The 14,574-nt window shown below is 44.9% G+C and overlaps 1 protein-coding gene across 3 annotated transcripts in view; it reads left to right on the forward strand.

Moving 5' to 3' along the window:
- The window catches only part of FNBP1L (formin binding protein 1 like), a 1,167,050-nt gene that overhangs the window by 790,771 nt on the left and 361,705 nt on the right, over positions 1–14,574 (forward strand). For all 3 annotated transcript variants that reach the window (XM_069641836.1, XM_069641837.1, XM_069641838.1), the window contains exon 9: positions 2,840–3,043. In XM_069641836.1, coding sequence (XP_069497937.1) covers positions 2,840–3,043 — 204 coding nt within the window. The remainder of the gene's footprint in view (positions 1–2,839; positions 3,044–14,574) is intronic.

Here is a 14,574-nt window from a genome sequence, read left to right on the forward strand (position 1 = left end):
CACATTTGTGGGTACTAGGGAACAGGAGAAAGCTCCTCTAGGCTGTAGGTCCACTAGGGAACACTGTTTGCCAACTCAGTTACTCATTGTCTCAGCCTCAGTAGCATTGCTGGCACATTCAGTATACCAACTTGTGACCCATAAATTGCACACATCTCTTCAGCAGGTGCATCAAGATGCCTCACACATTCTGTGGGTTTGTAGTCTTGAAGATAGGTGAGAAATGTAGTTCTGTAGAGGAAAGCGGAGTTGACTCAAAGTATTAATGTGATGTAACTGTTTTTGAATAGCATTTCTTTCATTTGGGCAGCTTCTTTCCACTTCAAAAGTAAAGTATGCAAGGCATTCCCGAGATGACCATAATGATTGATTTGTGCAGACCTCCGTGCAAAGCGATGTCATGTAGTTTGTCTGTCCCGTTACAGAAGAGGGTACTAACAAGTTGTCCTAAGGACTAGGTAATAGAGTGGCCCAATCAAGTGAATGCAAAGAACCTGGTCCTGAGGAGACCTAACCAAGCGAATTGTGGGGAGACTTAACTAAGTGAATGCAGAGAAAACCCAAGAAATGGGGCCTGAAGGGGTTGATGAAAGGCTGGTTTTGAATCTGCGACGGAAACCTGTGCAACCTCAAACCTGCCATAGGTCTTGATGTATTGTGAAAGCAAGAAGACCCAGGAAGGGTTCACACTGTGGGTAACCCTCGAAAAATCCTGCCGGGGAACTTTTCTGTTTTTGTTAGACTAGGGCTGGCCTTTTGAGAGTAGGATTTGTGAACTCTTTGGCCATTCCTTGGAATATTGCGCTCTAGTTTGGGGGTAGCCAGCAGGGTAGGGGCCCCTTAAGATTTGGATTTGAGCTTTCTGTTGGCTGCATCTTTGAACTTTTGCTTTGGAGACTTGGGTGTGCCGGGGGGTGGGGGGCGACCAGAACTCTTAATGATAACTCTGACAACTGGAGCAAGCCCCCACTCTTTGTTACCCCATGCCTGACCTGTATTGTTGTAGCAACGTTTTCATTTTTTCTAGCTACTCCCCTAGTTTCTATCAGCATTTAGTCCAATCCCTTTGTGGGAAACCATTCATAAAAAACATCTTTTGAACCACAGTAGTGTCATTGCGCTGCCTTCCCACATTTGCCATGACATCACCTGGGACAAAAGTTGCACCAGAAGGCCCCTGCGTCCCCCTCCCGCAAACCCATAAACACCTGCCTGTTTTTTTGCACAATTCCAGACAATTGGTGCAAGTATTTGGTTTGTAGGGCACATGCTGGCATGGGAAGTCAAAAGTAGCTCCTTGAATTTAGTATCAATTTAGCGTCTCTTTACCATACTATGGTGAGTATTGGTGAGTTCCTAGCACGCATTACTTTCATTATAACAAGGTTTGGGTGTTGGGGATTCCATGAGTTGCATTTCGCTGAACTTTTTTTTTCGAAATATTTAGGTTAATATTTCCCCAACCACAATGCCCACAGTGAGCATAATCTAGGCATGAACATTTGTTCCCAGTTTGAAATGGTTGTTTGATATTGCAGAACTACGCCAATCCAACATTGTTACTTTCTCAAAGGCTGAAAAGGTCCAACCTGGAAACTGACAATGTTTTGATCAGATTGTTCACGTGATCCAATTCACCACTGTGCTACTGTGAACAGGTCTTGTAACAAAATTGGCTGGCCACCTTGATCCCTTTTCCATGACTTTACGATTCAAAATAAACTCATGAAGTATTTTGACATGCTGTTATAGGTTTTACGGGAGATGGATTTGTTTATTGAAAAGTCCAAACGCTAAGTGAATGGGTTTGCAGGTATTTTTTGAGGGGAGTATTTTTTTGCTGGAATAACCCAGTAGCCTGGAGCTTCAGCTATCTTAAACTTTGGTTCTAGGACTTTTGAAAATAAGATTCCTAGACACAGGTAAACTTTGACGATGTGAACTCTGCCGACAGTCCTCATTTTGCTTGCGTACAGACGCAATGCAATGCTTAATGCTGATTTTTACTGCATTGCTCTTTGACATTTCTGCTGTGAGTGTTCTATTGCCTTTGCTACATTTGGCCAATGCCATTTGATTACAGGGATTTCCCAGATCTCTATCCTTTTTAGGGCAGCATGTGCTGGATCGCAGGCAGTCTTAGTCCCCACTATGTTGCCGTTCTAGGAAACCGTGCTGCCTTTCTAATGCAGTGAGCTGTGCTTCATTGATGGTCAAATGCGTTACTATGCCCAATATGTTGACATTGGGATTTTGCACATTTTCTGGATCACCACAAGCAACATACATCCATGAGATATAGACTTGGTCTTGGTGCAGCCCACCTTGGCTTCTGCGCATTCCCATTTCTCAGAGCTTGATTACCTTCCAACACTTCATCAAAGGTTATGTGACTATTTGGAGTGTACACGCTTTCTCCCTAGTGCTAGGGATTCACTCTCTGGAGCAGCCATTTTCTTGCTAGTGGCCTTTGCCTTTTCCAGTCTAGTGCAAGGGGGAGGGAAGCACTACATGCTCCTACCATAAACGCACCCACTGCATTGCAGAGGTCCATGTATAGGCTTCCATGTCTGGACCTGAAAGACCCCCCCCTCACCCCCCCCCCCAGCCACCTTATCCAACCTTTGTGTGTTCATATCAGTTATACTTTTTCTTTTTTCCTGTGGCATTTCAACATGAAAATTGTACAATTGCAAAATGGTGTCACATAATGAAAATAAATCAAAATAGGACTGGTTCTGGCTAACTACTCCACCTCTAATCCTACTCAGATTGTGTTTTGTTTTTCTATTTAATTAGAACTAATCATGGTTTTATTTTGTTCTTTTAAATGAACCAGGACTCACAAATAGTGATTGAGACGTTCAAGTCTGGTTTCGACCCACCTGGCGATTTTCCATTTGAAGACTATAGCCAACATATCTACAGGGCTGTATCAGACGGTACCATCAGCACTCCAAAGCCGGATGTAGTACGAATAGATTCAAAAAACACGGTTGGAAAAGCGAAGGGGAAGCTATGGCTTTTTGGCAAGAAACCAAAGGTAATGCTCATTTCAAGGCTTTGCTCCTCTTTTTGCTAATGTCTTGACTTTCTTTTAATAAATGGGTATTACTGTGTTTTAGCATTTCCGCTCTTAGTCATTTATAGGTGGCAAAGTGTCTTTTAAATCATGCTAGCCACACAAAAGAAATTACCATTTGTTTCATTTGTACTTTTCATTGCTTTGTATTTGCCTTGCCTTTAACCAGTTCTCGTTTGGTATCGGTGGTATCTGGCCACAACCACAAAATACATCTTCAATCTTTAAACTGGAATGTTTTGAATTTCACTTCACCTAAAAAGATGTACATTTTTTGTTTGTTGATCATATAGCAGCTTTCGCCCTACTAGCGACTGTTCAAACCAATTCTTTGGCAGCGCTGCTTCTGGGTTATTAGTCTGCGAGTCGGGGCTTGATTTAACAGGTGCTTAATACTAATACTGCTGAAGGGTTGGACCCCTCGTTTTTATTCTTTTATTTTTGTGATTGGAGTTTACAGGAAAGCACCTTGAAAGGTATCTGACGCTCCAGGATGCAAGCCTGTTATTGAAAATCTTCATAGTTACCCAATGCATCGTCTAAACCCCTTTCACCATAATTTGTGGTTTGAAGCCACTTTGGTCATTCTAAGTTTCAGGATTTCTTGTCCAGTAATTGTGCCTGAGCTGATCTCTTCAGTTGTATCTGTGGCATGTCACTCAAATGTGGCAGATGCATGGAAACGAACAATGCATTACATCTGAGGACAGTTGTGCGTGGATCAAAGCACAGAACAGCCTCTCTGTAAATTGTCAATGCGCCATATGAGAACAGGCTGTGTGGCCGGAGACTGCAAAGAATTTTGTAAAGCAGGATTCAAATTGCGATCTCACCCCTATGTTAAATTAATAAACAGATTGCACTTTTGTGAAGGACTCTGGTCATTCATTAAACTATACAAATACATTTTTCTTGTTATAGAAGCACATGCACAGCTAAAACTTGTGTTGCCTTTTACAAAATGGGTTTGCAGTGCACACCACTGGATACTCGTCAGTCTCTACAAGCCCCTTACAGCAGCCAAAGTACACGCACAAAAATCCTGAACAATATTTAGAAACTTGAGTTGTCGCTGCTTGAATCATGCAGGAGATCCTTGAGCGCTGCTCTGCATTGAATCTACAGTCTCTGAACATGCAGTGACTCTGCACCACTCTATGGGGTTGCAGTTCAGGTCAGTCTTCGACCTGAGAGCCGTTTGGCATAAAGTGGAAGAGCTTGATCAACCCACTCTTTCCTGCTTTTTGCACCAGTTTTCACACCTTTAGTTAGGATCTGGCTGACAGAGAAGGAAGTATGTAGGGTGAATGGGTCACAGTGAGATGGTTGTAAAGCATTGCTCATTTCCCTGGAAGGTACAATATCCACCCACGTTGTGTCTAAGGAATAGGTTACTATTTAAAGCCAGTCCTGTTGTTCCCAGCTCTGTCCCTCTGTCACGTCCATTACTACCTTTATCACAAACTACATGATGCATATCCAATGCTGTGGTTCATTATGGTGGTGGAAATGTCCCATTGGCACATGGAATGCATACTTCCTCCGTCTTTCCTATGATGGTGTTGTGAGCAGGGCCACTTCACTGAACAGAATCCACATGAGACTGAGTCTTGAAAGACCAGGAGACCTGACTAGAAGTGGGACCAAAAATAGAATATTGCAAGAGAACTGGGATGAACAGTCTGTATCCATGAAAGAAACCTCAGGAAGCAGTAAGGACAAAGGGCAGCTCCGGTGTGAGCCTGGACCAAGAGCTTGCTCGCTATCAAACGCCAAGACACAGGAGGCAAGTAGGAGGAACCAGGTAAAAACCGCCAAAAGAAACCTTAATTGGAATTGATGGGCGGCAGAGAGGCGCAGCCGACATGAAGTTTGGGAAGACCACTGAAAAGATCAGAAGAGAAGCTGGTAAGAGGTAAAACCCTAGTAAGGGAAATAACAGGAAACCCACCTGCCTCAATGCTGGTATTGAAAGAAGGTGGAAATCTGGTGCATGGAAGTGAGAGTAGCACCAGTACATATAGTATGCCCAGAGGTACTGCAGCGACTGAAGCTATGAGGACATGGGAGATGAAAGACAAAGTTAAAATAATATGGAGATAACTACAGAATATTACAACTTGAAATGGCTTGATGTTAAGTTGATGAAGATACCTTTGAGAGACAGGAACATTTACCTAAGGCAATACTGTTGCAAGTTTAAATGCCGTCCTATTAAGGCTGGATGATCTTTCTGGGAAGAATGAACGTTTAAATAAGGAAAAACTGTTTCAATTTGAAGTGTCATGTTATTAAGAAGGTGCGAATGAAAAGGAACATCGGTATCCAGAGAAACCATTGCTAGTTGAAACACTCTGTTAAAGGAATGTTTACATAGAGACCCCTTGTGGTGAATAGAGCTAACTGTGAACTGAGGCCATTAGCATTGCATGCTGACATTTTCAATAAAAACTAAACTGCATTGCCCCTAAACTGATACGTACTGTGACAAGGTCATCGATATAGCCCTTTTGGAGGGGTGCAGGGACCACTCTCAACCTGGGCTAGGCAACCTGCCACAGTACAGCCAGAGCCGGTCCTACCACAGGGGTGGTGTGAGGGAGGTCAGAGGAACTCAAGTCCGAATCCCCAGAGTACTTCAATATATGTAAGGACATCGGTACCACTCTCCCCACCACAAGGCCAAATCTCTTTTCAGGCCAGGTTCATATTTTTGAGAAATGTAATTCACAGAATGCCCTTCTCGCAACAAGGAAAACCTGGACTGGGACCAGAGAAATTGATTCCTGACTGGAGTGAGAATGCCCAAGAATTTTCCCTTCCTGAACGAAAGACATTCAATACCCAATCTGCCAACCCCAGATGGACCCCAGGTCAATGGGAGGAAAACCAGGGTCTGTACTGTGAAGAGACTGCAGGATAAACTGGGGAGAGGACCTGGCAATCCTTCCCAAACCCAGAGGGTGAACGAGCAGCCTGACCAAATGGCTGCCACTACACAGAGGCTGAAAAGGGTGGTGCTAGCAGTCACAACCCCCGATTGAGGGCTAGCTTAGCCAGTAACTGGCCAAGGGAGCATGTGACATGGAGCACCGATGTGAGCCAAGAGGAACATTCAGCAATGGATGAAAGTTAACTTCAAGGCGGGGGGGAGAAGGTGGACCAAGAGTCCAGCGAGGAAGGAGCTTAAGATGAAGAGTTCTGTAGGAAAGGGCGTTGAGAAGTATGTCCAGGATGGGGAAGGAGAATTTGACAGTGCCAGGGCCAACTGTAGATAAGGAGGATGGTAAATGGGGTAGGAGCAAGTAGTTTGGTAGTATTGTATTCGAAGGAGAGGGGGGGTAGAAGTCTGAAGAAGGTAGGGGTGGAAGGATTAGCTTTATTGACCATGAGCGCAATCCTCCTCTCAAAATGACCATTGAACAAGGAAGGCCTTTTGCTTAGTGATCAAGCATTCCAGATCCTGTGATGGAGAGAAGTAGATTGGGAGGACAGTGCAAGTATCACAGGGTTGATTAGCTTGGAATGAGAGCGATAGCCAGGGTGTCTTTTGTGGGCGATGCTTAGTGATGGATTTGGCTAAAGGGAGAGTAGTGAGGCAGTCATGCTGGGATGAGTTTGTAGTTCCTATATGAAGGGTAGAGAGAGGGCTGTTGTAGGAATTTTGTTTGTGGTGGCACATGGCCACGGTCGGGGTCACTTGGGTCTGATTTGCCTAGGAGGGATGAGAAGGAGCAAGGATTTCCCACCAGCAGATGGAGATGGTAATGTATAGGGGGAGGTTGCATGTGATGGCTGGCTGGCATTACAGGAGCAGGTTAATATGGTGATTCAGAATTGTTTTAGTTGGCAAGCAATCTGATGGATAGAATTAATAGTTAATAATAGACAGGAAGTAAGTAAAGTCAAGTAAGTCTATTACTGTCAAAAAAATAATATCCGTAAATTTTTCAGTATCTAAAATATTGGTAACCTTAATGTAACCCATTTATTTTCTGTCATTGTTTTCCTGTGTGAGGGGCCTAGATAGTGTGCGGAACGTGTTATGGCACTGCACGCGCACATGTGGTATTCCACCTAAATATTTTGTTTCTGAAACTCCAGGCTGTATATATGGTGCGGGTATAAATCTGGCGAGCCCCCGCTGGTAGTATTAAGGGCTCCAAATAATCCTAAGGCCAGACAGCGACTCTGTAAATCAGGAACACTCTCACAGAATGGTGGCTTAAAACCTTGTATCACTACCATGAAAAAGAAACACGGCGAAGCATAATTCTAGACACCTTTATACAAACTTGCATGAATATGACCGCAGCTCTGGATAAACCACATCCTCCACCTTGGGGATTTAAGGTTTGTCCCCTTTTTACAGGCCACCAAACATTTCCTTTTGTTTGTCTCTGATGCAGTGAGAGGTTTGAGGACCACTCTGCTGATCCTTCTCTCACACTTTTAAAGCAGGGTGTACAGTAGCTGTGACAAACCCTAGGAGGAGCTTGCTTTAGGTCCTGTTGCATGGTATTGTTTTTTCCTTCATTTAACTCGCGACTTCATCGATAATCTTTACTTATTTCTATTGAATATTGTGGTACCAACATGGCACTTTTATTTATTCCTGCACACCAGTGGTTCACCTGTTGCAGGCTTGCCTGCACTTTCAACCAGGTTAGTGATCACATCTTTACATGGGGGTTACACCCTCCCACTGCTAGTACATCATTGTCCCTGATAATTTGTTTGGCTCTAGGGCAATGATCTGTTTCATGATGTGCAGCTTCCTAGGCAGTGCTATCCATGAAATTGCCATCATTAGCATGGCATACCATAGTGAAATGGTCAGCAGATTTTGTAGATCGTTGTACTGGGGCCGAGGGATGTGCCCTACTCCCTGGTTCTTCAAACTGAATACCAGATGCTATATACCCAAGTCTTGATATTGCCCTCAATTTACAGCTTGATCTTAGTGGGAAAACAAGGGTCTGCATAGATCTCCGGCAACCATTATTCCGGGGAGTCAGGTATTCTTGGCAGAACAGCAATATCTCGAGCATCGGATGGCATCGTTCACAGGGTCCATCCATATCCTGCATGGGAGACTACTCACTGACCTGGTTTCCCAGAGATACCTCGGAACACTCTGGAATGTTGGACACATGGCATCCTCTATACAATAAGGACCATCTGTAGCACCGAAGTCAGCGTTGGGATCCTCTTCTCTGGTCTCTGGCTGGCTAAGAACTATTCACTGCTTCATTTGTTATTGACCTGAATATTAGACAGCTGTGGGCTGGCTCAGATTCCCGTCTCAAGTGTGCAGCCTTCAAACTGGAAGCCTTCTGGAAGTCCGGCTCAGGGAAACCTGGGGGTTCCATCCGTACCTCTTCACTAATTGGTAGAGGGTTATTATGATGCATTGTTTTGCAATTTCTTGGCCTTCCTTCTCGAAACGCAGGGAAACCAGGCAGCGAACATTTCACAATGTAGGTCTAGGATTCACATATAAGGCCTCTCCATCCCAAGCTTCGATCAAGACACTCAACTGGTTGTATTTTGTGTAAATAACACTAAATGTGTTGTAGCTCTACTTATTCTCCTCTCCATTAATTTTTCCAGCAACATCTTGGTAATACTGATGTGCTTGGTCGAGTTGCTGTTATAGCTTTGTGGCTTACTTATGGTAATTCCTGGATTGATACCTACCAGGACTCGCTAAGTACAGGTCTGCTGGCTAACTGACATTACTCCGATCACATCAGGTAACATGGGGGTTTAACCTGTTGCTTAATTTCCGGTAAAATTGTAGGCACACACTACATGCAGGCTGCATCTGGTCTTTCGTTGGGCTGCAGTGTGCCCAGCATGTCTAATAGCACTCTTTTGAATAGTGCAGCTTGTGTATCTACTACCTGTTGGTGGTAAGGTGATACCCACAACCTGTAGCATCTGCTTCACCAATTTTGACTCAAAATCATCTCGCTAGTTGGAATGAATAGGTGCAGACCAACCATAATTAACAAAAGTACTTCTCCCAAAATGGCTTGGTTACTGTAGAAGTCTCCTGGTCTTTGGTCAGGAAAGCTTGAGCATTGTGGTGAACAGGTCAGTCACTACCATGACTTTCTGTATCTTTTTTAGTCTATCTGAAGACATAGGGAGTCTACATGGACAGATAAGTCGGTCCAGAGCTATGACGAGGCTGTAAGTAGGCAGAGGGTCTTGTAGCTGGGTCAAATACCCTGTTCTGTGGAATTCCTTCCACTCGGGAGAGTCTACAACCATGTTTTAGCTCACTGCACCATTCACACCAAAGAAATATCCATTTGCATGTCATTCTGGTCCAACCCACAAGGGCAGTCCAGCACCGCAATGCTAGGCAATTCTCCTCTGAACAGGAGTACCATCAGCAACCCCAGACACGTGTTTTGGCCTTCTTGGGCTTCCTCATTGAGGTGAAGCTGAGCCTCTCTAAAGCACAGAGAGCATGGGTTCCACGTCTGGATTACCCTGGGCTACTTAGGGCAAAACCCCACTTTTTACAAATAAAACAAGAATGTTTCAGCTGTATGTGGGCAGAGGGTCTTGCATCAGTCTTCCTGGAAATTCATATGCTGCATGTTTTCTATTTTCCTAGACAGCCTGGGATAGTAGAAACATTGTCTAACTAGATCACATGATCTTGCGGCCCCCAGATGTCCACGTTTATTCATATAGTGCATACAGTACTTTCTCTGCAGAACCAGTCGGAAAGATTACTAGGTTCTCTTGTTTGCACTTTCGGTACAAGACTCCCCCATTTACCAGTAATCTGATTTTGTGGTCTGGATGATGGACAGGTGCCGCCTTTTCACAAACAGATTTTGCAATGATCACAACAGCAATACTGAGATCTTCAAGCTGGACTTGTCAAATTTCTTTTGTCGGCATTGGCATTTCTAAGCTAGCAACAAAGCAGTAGCAATTTATTATAGATTCTGCAGATGCTCCTATGCACTCCACAGCTGGTACTGGTGTGGTTGCAGATGGTCTTCCAGTGGTCTAGTCAGTGTGGCAGGTGGCCTTCACTCCTGTTGTGGGTGCTTAGACCAGTCAGCGTAACTGCTTGGTGGTCTTCAGAACAGGGCATTGGCTTCCCCATCCGATCTTCCTAGCTGGTACTTCAATTGGAATCATAGCAGCTAATCATGAGGGTAATCTGTCCTCACAGTAAACTGGGTACCACAGGGATTGAAATTAAGATTGAATAAACAGGAGCTAAAAGCAGCTCCTCGGTATCCAGCATTAACCCAGTGAGCAGGAGCTACCATTGAGGAACGAGGAGCTAGTACATGGGGCTCCACAGATTGAGCTTCCACGTTAAATGCAACAATGCACACATTACAATGTTTAACTTACACATTAAATCCATAATGGACATAATTTTTTCCCTTCTGTATGACCCCTTCTGCTTTAATGTCATATGGATGTGTCGTAATGTTAATTTATAGATTGTCCCAAATTTACAGAGTTTTGTTCAGCATCGGCCTGGGGAGCCAAACATAGCTCCTGGTAGAATTTGGTGTCCAGCTAACCAGGATTATTAAGGCTACAAGCAAGAGCTAAATAGCTCCCAGCTCCCCTCAATTTAGAACCCTGATACCATTGAGGTAGTCATGAAACTTCTTAGTTGCTGCCCTCGTTAGTGCTACAAACTTAGTTTGTGAACAGGGTAATGTTTCTCAGCGGGTACTTGCCCCTCTACTGGCAAAAGCAACAGGTCACAGTTCTAAAACAGGTGTTTAACATAAAACAGAACGAAACCCCTCTAGACTATGTGACAAATCACAGGATTCCGGCACTTTTTCCCCATGGGTAAGACTTTACCTGTGTGGCTATGGCCGTGAGCCCGCTTTGCGATACCCTCCCTAGGGGTAGAGGTAGAGGCAAGTGGGACCTCACCGGGAGAGACTCCACCCTTGGGGACAAGGACTCCCTAAATTAGTCACAACCCACCATTAACCGCTACAACACAAAAAAGACCAGAAGAACGAGCTACTGTTTGTTACTGTGGTGTAGAACCATTGTTTCATCATGAGGAGCAGTATTCTTGTAATACTGAGAAAGAGTGCCTGAGTAATACAGAACACTCAAGCAACAAAGAAGGCTATGAGACTCCGCTGGGTAACACCCAGCCACACGTCATAAAAGCAGAAGGAGTTCAATTGGAGGAATAAGCCTGGTAGTTTCAAGTCAGCGGTGCATTGAGAGCTGAGAGAGATCGGGACGCACTGCATTTGAGCCTGGATGAAGGCTGGCATGTGGAGCTGACACTAGAAGAGCAGGGAGGAGGAGAAGCTGGGGAAGGGGAACCCCAATGAAGATACTGATCCTTAAGTGGTGGCGTGACTGAGATTTGGTGGACTGTTAAATCCTGCAATGACCCAAAACCACAGACCTGCTCGCATCACGGAGTGGACGCGAGCGAGAGAGAAGCAGGGATGGTCAAAGCCAACCTGACGACGTGAGAAAAGCTACCCATCCCAAGTGTAGGCCCGGTGATGCCAACTCCAGTGAAAAAGGTAACTGGGAAAGTGGGAGACCCCGGAGGGATAACTAATATAACAAGTGCATGTATCATACCCTTCTCAGTGAAGACAAAATAATGGATACGATTGGGAATTAATATGTGAACCCTGATACAAGCTACTGGAACATTCATACTCGTGCCAGTAAAACCGAAGAAACCATTTCAGAGGGGTTCTAACTGACCTAGCCAGGTCAAAAGGGTGGACAATGTGTCAAGAAAATGTCAGAAAAACCTAATAAATCAAGGGAGAGAGAAGCAGAACCTCTGAAGGGGAAAGCAAGGTGTCAAGGACACTATAGAGAAGCTGAACAACACGATTTCTGAAATGTACAAGCTGGTCAAAGTAGTTAAGTACTACCTACAAATAAGTTACTCAAGTGACTGTACTGAAAAGCATACTACAGAAGAAGGGGGGTCATTCTGCTGCGACTTTGTTACTTTTGATAGTGGTAGGGACAGAACTGCTTAGTTTGGACAGAGGACAGATCTTAGTTTTCGACTCACCGACTGGCACCCTGGTTAGTTTTGTGTTAGGCAGGAAAAACCCATAATTTACGAGTTTGCACCATTTTATTTAATGGATAAAATACTTGGAAATTGAAGATATCTGTCTGTCCTTCTTCTGACCTGCCACAACTACCATCTGCATGCAACACATATGGTGACTGTGGATTGGCATATGCTGGAACCAGGGCCTCAGTGAATGTCAGCTTCATCTTTTGGGATGCAGTTTAACATTTGTCAGACCATTTTTCCTTAGGTGGCTCCCTAACTCTGATAAAAGCGTGTTTAGGATCAGACACAGATTATATCCCTTTCTGAGTGGGAGGATAGCCCTTTGTAAGATCAGTTTATGGCTTACTGATTTTTGGCCAAGCCTAGGACAAATTGACAGTAGTAATTTCAAAATCCCTGGAAACTATGCAGTTCTTTCAATAGTCTTGTGAAATCCACCAAGTCACTAGCATAGTAGAGTACTTTTTATGAAGATGAAGTACAATTTCTATGGTAATCTATCCTGTGGTAGAGTGTCCCTTCTAAAATGTTTGTATGCACGAACTGCATTGTCCGAAGCTGCTGTCTGGATGGTAGCAGTGCCCCAGGTTAATGCCAATTACCTGAACGTCAATATGTGGCAGTCTGCCATTCAAGCCAGTTGGTGAAGGCAGTCTGGCGGTGAGGGGCAGTTGAGTACCTCAGAGGTGGGTGTGTACTAAAAACGATGAAGTCTTCCTGCCTGGGGGGGGCAGCCTGCTCCTCCATTCTGTAAGAGACCACATTGAAGTTGCCAAGACCTGTAAGTAGTAGGCACAAAAAGACATGCAGCATAGAACCAGTCAACTTATCTAAATACTCGCATCAGTTCCACTGAAACTTGCTTGATGTTGTTTTGAGCTGTGCCACCCAAACCTGCACTGGATTAATTAGCTTTTGTAAATGTCTTGTAGCATAGATAATTAGTCATAATGCTGATGCTCTCTCGATTTTATGTAAATGTAAAATTCATGGGCTTGAACCCAACAGTGTAGCAGGCTTGGTCACCCAACCACGGATATGGAGGAAGAGATGATTTGAAAAATGAACAAGCTGTCCGTAAAGAGTTGTTTACTGACCCATTGATGGTGGGGAACAGAACTGGGGGATGCTCCGGGTGGGCTCTGGTAGGTGTGGCTGGATGTGTCCATGAAAGGCAAAGTATTACTGGAAACAGCTGCTGACAGCAGTCTAATTGGCACCCACAGGACCGGAGTGAGGCAGAGAGTGACCATCCCTGCTACCTATCCTCCAAGATCATGGCTTCAACAGCAAGCACTGAACTAACCACTGCAGGTGCATTGTGGGGGGCATGCACCGGAGCAGAGGCTAGCTGAGATTCCATTGGAAGTACTGCACCAAAAACAGAATATTGATTCATTTTGTAATTGGTTATCGCGCCTTCCACCATAATTATGGTCCCAAGGCCCTTTTGATTGAGACCCCCTCGGTGGGTCCGGGGTCAAATAATTTGGGAGAATGGGAGGTGCTATTATGCACGTGCATTTCAGCCATTGGAAGTCAGGGATTGGGGAGGGTAAACGGCTGGGTTTTGAGGGCTTTCCTGAAGGCCCGGTGATCCTCTGAGACAGAGCCCGAGGGGGATGGAGTGGGTGCGAACACAGGGAAGCTGGCACTTCCGAGTGTGGAGAACTTAAAAGGAGGGACTACTAGGAGGTGTGCAGAGCCTGATCTGAGGATTCTGGAGGGGCGGTAGCATGCGAGCTTGATTTGGAGGAATTCCAACCCTTTCTTATGAATTGCGTGGTGGGTAACGCACATGGCTTTGAAGGAGGTCTGTCAGCTGATGGGCAGCCAGTGGAGAGTCCTGAGTGTGGGGGAGATCTGTTCTTTGGGGGAAGAGTGTGAGGAGGAACCTTGCTGCAGATTTTTGAATCTGTTGGAGCTTGCTCAGTTGGTATGTAGGTATCCCTAGGTAGAAGAAGTTAGAGTAGACTACGCGAGAGAGCATGATGGCCATGATTGCCGAGACTCTATGGGGGGTAAGAGAGATAGGATAAGATCCACTTGAGGAGGCGGAGGTCTAAGGTGCTCCATCTAGAGACTTCATTGAGGTAACGGGAGAGGGTTGGGTCTGAGCTCAAAGTGCATCCTATGTTTTTGACTGAGGGTGGATGCAGTAGGTGTGGATCCTAATGAATGTGGCCAAGGGATAGGTTGGAGACAGAGTTGTTTTGCTACAGATTAGGATTTCGGTTTTTCCAGGATTGAGGAGCAGGCCATTGTTCGTCATCCAGAGGTCAATGTCTGAGAGGCAGAATGCCTGGTCTGGGTGTGGTGAGGTGGAGGGGGGGGGAGTTGGGAGTCTTGAGGATGATCTGGGTGTTGTCAGCATAGTTGTAACAGGTTGGATTGTTGGAACGGATGAGCTTGA

This window comes from Ambystoma mexicanum, chromosome 1q (assembly GCF_040938575.1).
Source record: "Ambystoma mexicanum isolate Mex_15411 chromosome 1q, UKY_AmexF1_1, whole genome shotgun sequence".
NCBI classification, from domain to species: Eukaryota; Metazoa; Chordata; class Amphibia; order Caudata; family Ambystomatidae; genus Ambystoma; species Ambystoma mexicanum.